The 7,613-nt window shown below is 37.9% G+C and overlaps 1 protein-coding gene across 1 annotated transcript; it reads left to right on the plus strand.

Annotated features, from left to right (window-relative positions):
* Positions 1–5,080: 5,080 nt before the first annotated feature.
* Positions 5,081–7,205, plus strand: LOC119617272 (trypsin-2-like). Its single transcript, XM_037976935.1, has 5 exons — positions 5,081–5,138; positions 5,429–5,582; positions 5,673–5,814; positions 5,948–6,202; positions 6,654–7,205. The coding sequence occupies exons 1-5, from the start codon at positions 5,081–5,083 to the stop codon at positions 6,804–6,806; spliced, it is 762 nt and encodes a 253-aa protein (XP_037832863.1). The 3' UTR covers positions 6,807–7,205.
* Positions 7,206–7,613: the final 408 nt, after the last annotated feature.

A 7,613-nucleotide genomic window follows, 5' to 3' on the forward strand; every position in this document is an offset into this window, starting at 1 on the left:
GAAACAAGACAATAATCAAAACAACAAACTGAAAATACCAAACTATGACAGAAACAAGACAATCAAAACAACAAACTGAAAATACCAAACTATGACAGAGACAGACAGAACATGAGAACAAAACCAAAAGTCTAAAATAAAACTCAAAAGGAAAAAAACAAAACTGAAGAAAGCAGGAAAACCAAGAACCCAAAACTAAACTAAAAACAAACCCAAAAATACTAGAAATCATGACAATAAAAGAGAAAATGACACCATCTTCAACATTTTTATGCTTGTTAAGAATAATTGACAATAATATTAAACATAATACATTGGTATACATTAAAATAGGCCTTATAGTGGTGGCTTTGATGATATATTTCCACACAAAAATAAGTAGTTTTTGCTATTTTATGACATTGGTTAAGGAAAATTGACAGTCATACCCAACGTAACCCATCAGAATACATCAAACTAAACATTAGAAAGGTTTTTGTGCCATTCTTTAATACAGAAGATACCTTTTTTTGCAAGCACAGCTCTTATCCCTTTGTTCTAAAGTCTGCCTCATGAAAAATCGCCGTTTTTAGGGACCAGAAAGTATTACTTCTTAGCCCTCACTTCACATCCCCAAAACGATCAGATCCCACTCCCCCACCTGATGTGAATGAGCAAAATGTAGGTAAGGTGTCATGAAGTGGTGTGAGCGTGGCGAACCCAATCCGCAGACTCATAGTTAATAAAAAAAGGTTTATTTTTAAACTAACAAAACTGAAAACAAAAGCTGTCGTGGCAGCAAAACTAACTATAACAAAAATCCCTATATGATATGGCAAGACAAGGCAAGGAAGAACCGTGGACAAAAACAACAACCAACATCTAACAAACAACAATGAATCGGCAGGGAGGTGGAGAGGAAGACCAAGTTTTAAAGCAGAGGGTGATGAGGAGAAGTGGGAACAGGTGTGTGATCAGAAGTGAAGACAGCTGGAGATGGGTGACAGGAAACCAGAAAACTACTGAGCAGAGGACAGGTGAATGATGACAACAAACATGAACAGAAAAACTAAACTGAAACAAGAACTCAAACCGAAACAAGACAATAATCAAAACAACAAACTGAAAACACCAAACTATGACATAAGGAGTTAAAAGTGAAGGAAAGGGGTGGCCTAATTATTTTTAATGCAAAAGCAATATAAAAATCATTCTGTAGTTATTTATCACACACCCTTCTGGTAAAAGGGGTAAGGCTTAAACTGAAATCCAGTAATGTTTCTGCCAGGGAGTTCCACTGACCTAAAACAACATGCAGAAAAAAGTAATTTGAGGTTAAAAATGGAAACAGTTTACTGCACAATAAAATATACATAAGGCCAAAAATAACATTCATCAAAAGGGATAAAAAAGGCCAAATTACTTAACTCAGCTTTCTTTATATACGTGCTTAAAACAACATGAGGACACAAAAACACACAAAAAAGCTCAAAAGTAAAATGATAATTCAAACGTTGTAATAAAATAATGAAGTGGTAGGACTGAGATCAAGTATAAGTAATTATAATATAGTACATACAGTGTGTGTGTGTGTGTTTGTATATATAATCCATCCAACTACCAGCCAATCACCTGCTTCTGTACAACATGGAAGCTCCTATCAGGCTTCATAGATCATAGCAGCTAAGATGAATAGGCACATGGGTCAATACATGAGCGAGAGAGACACAGAAGGGAATTGGCACCAACACCAGGGGAGCCAAGCACCAGCTACTACTGGACAGAACTGTAGCTCCAGACTGTGAGACCAGACACACAAACCTGTGTGCTGCCTGGATTGACTACAGGAAAGCCTATGACTCGATGCCCCACACATGGATACTGGAGTGCTTGAAACTATACAACATCAACTAAGAGCCTTCATTGAAAACTCAATGGGAATGTGGAAGACAACTCTAGAGACCAATTCAAAGCCAATTGCACAGGTCAAGATCAAATGCTGCATATACCAGGGTGATGCTTTGTCCCTACTCTCTGTAGGTACGTGGTTGTGGCTGACTTTCTTGTGGGCCTCGTCCTGGTTGCCATTTGTCTGCGGTATACCAAGGTACTTGTAGCTGTCCTGGACATTTGCAGTGTTGCCTTCAGGAAGTTCATTGGGATCAACTTGCCTCTCTCGGACACCATTCGGTTGCACTGATCAAGTCCGAATGACATACCAATGTCCTTGCTGTGTATCCTGGTGAGGTGTATCAGTGAGTCAATGTATTGCTCAATTCTGGCATACAGCTTGATGTCATCCATGTAGAGGAGGTGACTGATGACTGTTCCACTTTGGAACTGGTATCCACAGCCACTCTTTGCAGTCATCTGGCTGAGGGCCATGCAGAACAGGAGTAAGGCAGGTCCTGAAGAGCCAGCTGAATGGTAAGGACAAAGTCCAACCCATCAAGACACGAAAGCTCCTCACAATGCACGGAGGGTTTCACTCTGAGACTGTACACTAAGAGAGAGGAGGGAGACAGAGGACTAGTGAGCATCAGAGCCACTATACAGGATGAAACAATCAAAATCCTGGAGTACATCAGGAAGAAAGCCCCCAATGATGATCTGCTAGGTGAAAGTCTCAGGCAGCAGAAACCCAAAGTGGAAGAAGAGAAAGAGGAACCATCGTGGAAAGACAAGCCCCTGCACGGCATGTACCACCGGTAGATTGAGGAAGTGGCTGATATCAACAAATCCTACCAGTGGCTAGAAAGGGCTGGACTGAAAGACAGCCCAGAAGCACTAATCATGGCAGCACAAAAGTGATAAAGGCCAGGGTCTGTCATTCCCTTTAACTGTTCTTTTTTTTCCTCAGTTGAATTGTACAGGTTATATAGTATGTCACACTTAAAGTGGGAAATGTTTTGAAATTATTTATCTTGGTATCGGTTTCTTTTTTACATTACAAAAACCTGGCATTTTAAGAAGGGTGTATAAACTTTTTAATTTGGTTTCATGTGGATAATTTTCAGATGTCCGAGAGCAAGAGCATGCAACATTCCTCTCCTTTTTATTGTTTTGTGGTTCGCAAAGACACATGAAAGTACAAAGTTTGCTGAACTACTGGTCTCATTGCCTGATTCTGCATTTAAATAATTTACAACTAATCATGCAGCAAAAATGCCATCATGGTGATCAGATTTTTTGAGTTAGTGTTTGTATTGTGAATTTATTCTGTTTTCAGTTTCCTAACATCTAGATTTATTTTGGTTCCGTTGTTGTTTTCTTGCTCATTGCTCTCCTTAGTTTCTCTTGTTGTTCAGATCCACAAACTGATGTCTCATTTTTAATTAACTCACCTGGCTTTACTCAGTAATCACTCACCGCCAGTATCTATACTCTGGGATTTCTTTCACTTTCTTTGTCAGATCTTCAGCTGTCCTCATACTTCATGTTGGTTTCTGTTAGATGTTAGTTTTGTGTCCTGTTACTAGAATGCACGTTTTTGTTACTGAACTTGCCTTCATTTGGGTCTGACCCGTACGCCTTTTTATGACAGAATGATCTGGACAGATCATGGACCCAGGCAGACTTTTTTTTGAGAAACCACTCACTCCTTAATTGGACACAGTGAACATGCAGGCAGTTACAGAAATGAACTGCAGAAGAAAGATTTGCAGACATTAAGCCTATTCATACAGCTTGAATTCCATGTTGTGGTCTATCACTCAGTCTTTGGTTCCTCTGCCTATGAGAGGTTTCATGAGATCATTCAAGTTGTAAGAATGTTTCAGGTATTCTGGCAGTAGAGGTGCAACTCACCCGTAATAGTTTCCACTTTTTATTCCTTTCAGATTAAACTAAAAATGCCAGAAACAGACACCAGAAGTCTGAACAAAAACAACTTAGATAGTCATGTTCAATTGTCATATTTATCCATTTATCCACTAGATTGAATAACTGCTCCTTACTGACTAACTCTAATCACAACTACATATTTAAAATGAGTCAGCTAAACATTTTATATTTAGTGTCCTACATCTGAAAGACTGTAGGGCACAGTCCAGCTTGGGCTTATAGGCTTCCGCTCTAAGACTAAAACTCCTCTCGTACCTTGTAAAATGCACAAATTTGTCTGATGGTTTTTCTTCACACATTTGTCAGTAAACAAGAATACTTCAGCCCACCTTTGCTTCTCAAAGATGTAGCCATTTCTGGATGTTGCTTTTATATCAAATTGTACCAAATGACTGAGAAAACAGGAAACATGTTGGTGTCAGATTGTCTCAAGGAAATAACAGCCAATGTAATACTCATTGTATAATTTAATGTGCTTTTTCTATACATGTCTAAATTTTTATAACTTGAGATTTTAATTTTCATAAAATCGGCAATGCTTTAGGTCGGTTTTATTACACACAGTTTAGCAGACTGCAGTAATGTGATATACGCACTTTATAATGTTTTTTTGTTTGTCAGTAACAAGGTGCGTTATTATCTGCAACAAGTAATCATTTAATCAAACTTTCAAATTAAGAGAAAGCTTTTGAAATTTGCTATAGTTTATGTGTGCTACCTGCAACCATACAGCAAATTCTAATTATTCAAAGCAAATTTGAGGACAGTGAAAGCGGAGAGGTGTTCCCAACCTCAGAACTCTCCGTACAAGTGAATACCTGGAATTTTGGAGATGGACAACACCGTAGCTTTGTTCTGTAATAGGTCAGCTTCACTGTTGCAGTTTGAAGTGCATTAAAAAAAACACAGCAAGATAAAAAGATAAATTCAACAAAAGATTTGCACATGGATGCAGTTACAGTATAAAGGGTACGAAGAGAGCGCCAGTCTCAGCAGAAGCTCAGACGGTTTTGATCATAAGGTAAGCAGATATTATTCTGATGCTCCTCAGTTAAACTTAGTTTTTGATTTGACCACATTTAACAGCTTTAATGTAATTTTAAATAAAGATTGCAGCAAAAGGATACGTTTGGCAGATTTGTAATAGTTGTAAAACTTCCTAAAGTAATTTAGTCAGATCAAAATAATTCTTAATTTTGTCAGCTTATGCATTAGACTGAAAAAGTTGTGTTTCTGCTGTACAGGTAAAGATTAAAACATGAATCTTCAGCAACTCTTTACAGCACTGATCCTTTGGTTGTTCTCTGTATGTTCGGGTAAGTTCCTGCACAAGTTTCTCCATCATCAACCATTTTAGCATTCACCAAAAAAATAAATAAATAAAAATCATGTTACTGAATTTTATCAAAGGCAACTTTCGTACAGCTTTGAAGAACACAGGAACATGAACCCACCAAAAAATTAATTCTTGACTTATTTTCACCAAATACACTGCTGTTAGATTCTGTTTTATGTTTGTAATGCCATAAATTGAATCACCTTAATTTGTTGTGGTTTTCCTTTAAACAAAAGGACATGTTCTTAACATTATACGTACTCTCTGCAGAGACTCATGCACAGAGGATCATTGGGGGTCAGGAGGTCCAGAAATATTCGATCAAATATCAGGCTTCGGTGCAAACAGAGAAAGGGGAACACTACTGTGGGGGAACCTTGGTGCATGAACAGTGGGTGGTGTCTGCTGCCCACTGCTGGAGACCGTAAGTACTGACGCCAGACATGGGGAGAGTTACATAAATATGTATTTTACAGTTAGAAGAATGCAATTGGTGTCTGTTTTTGATTCTCAGGAGCCAATATATGAAGGTGGTGTTGAGTGAGCACGACCTGGATGAAACAGAAGGATATGAGCAGGTGTTCAATGTGTCAAAGTTATATATCTTTCCTTTATATACCTACTGGAACTACAACAATGACATCATGCTTATCAAGGTTAGCAAAGAGAGATTAGTAGAAAATGTGGCCGTATGTTCATCCACTCATAAATGTATTTAGCAGAAAAGCCATGATAGCATTTGGTCAGCATCTCATTGTTGTGAGGCTCCATTTTTGTTTTGCCTTACAGCTGAGCGAGCCGGCACAGCTGAACGCCAATGTCCAACCAGTCACCCTGCCTGATAAAAACGCCCGTCCATTACGGGGGGATGTCTGCACAGTGAGCGGCTGGGGCACGACGCAGGTTTACAACTTGAAGCTCTCCAATGTTCTACGGGCTGTGGATGTGAGAGAAATGCCTTACTGCAACATGTACTACTGGGGCAGGATCACTGCATCCATGGTTTGTGCTGGATCTCTGTTTGGTGGCAAAGATTCCTGCCAGGTACAAATGCACACAACACTTCTGTGAATTTTATATGTCTGCATGTACTACCATAATGTAATGATTACTGTAGGAGTGCACACTTATTTATTGCTGTACATTAACGTTTTTAGAAGGATTTTTGCACACAGTGATCATTCTGAAACACTGTTGTGCTCATATTTGCTGACTAGCAGTAAGAAATTCAAACTAATTAATTTATTTTGATGTGTTTTCGTGTTTTATAATTGACACGTAGGCGTTCTGGGAATGTCTGTAGCGTTCATCCACCAGCTGCAGAAACATTTAATAGTTAAATGAAGATGTTAGCAATGTTGACATTTAGAAAATCTTCAGATGTGACAACTCTCTTGAAAATACAGCATTTAGGCAAAGGTTTAGTTGTTGAAGTTTCTTTATTTGGGTCTAAGTAAAGATGGTTTCTGCTCACTTTTTCTTGGTGACTCCACAGGGCGACTCCGGAGGTCCACTTGTCTGCAACGGCTGCCTGGAGGGCATCGTGTCCTGGGGTATCGGCTGCGCAAACCCATTCTACCCAGGTGTCTACACCAACGTGAGGTGGTACGTTGACTGGATCAACTGGTATATCAATAATGACATGTAAACAGTTGCCAGTCTTCTCATTTATTTTGAAAACAACTAATTTAAGACTTCACTGTTTAGCAGGAGGTTTATGGTACTGACTGTGTATTTCCATATGCATTTTCCTCGTTTCAAGTTAGCGTTCAGTCACTTTTCAGAGGTTTCCTTGCAATAAAACAATTTTAAAAAATTCATTGATTTTTTAAGATATCTGCCATACAAATATCCTCTTGTGTTTGTCGCTGTAATCATTATTAATATTAATATAAGCAGGAAAAGTTATTATACTAAATAAAGTTTGACATTGCTGAGCAACTTTTACAATCCCTTTGTCGTTTTTATTTAGATATTTTTCTTCCTGCACTCCATCACTTGTGTTTTTATGATAAGTCTCATCTGAAAAATACTGAATAAAGCTGTTTTAAACACACAAAATGACAGCGGAGCTTTTCTTATGGGAAAAAAGAAAATGGATTTAAAGCATTATTTAAAATGTCTTCAAGATCTAAAGTGACTGCATAGTTTGGACAACACTAATGACAAAGTCATCAACTGACAAATTATTGTCAGAAACAAACAAAAAAATGGTTATCAGATATGTTTCTTTAGGTAAGGAACATCAAATCCAACTGTATTTTGACAAATGAGGCATTTACTGTACCAAGTCTACTTCAAAATGGGAATTTTTTTTTTCCTCTCTTTTCTGGCCTCATGAGAAGAGATTCCATACACTTTAAGTGTGTAGTGTTGACATATTATATTATATGTATATATTATATACACTTAGAGAACTAAATAATTTATTAAAAAGAACCTTTAAAATGCATAA

The sequence above is a fragment of the Kryptolebias marmoratus genome, linkage group LG8, assembly GCF_001649575.2.
Source record: "Kryptolebias marmoratus isolate JLee-2015 linkage group LG8, ASM164957v2, whole genome shotgun sequence".
In the NCBI taxonomy this organism is placed as follows: Eukaryota; Metazoa; Chordata; class Actinopteri; order Cyprinodontiformes; family Rivulidae; genus Kryptolebias; species Kryptolebias marmoratus.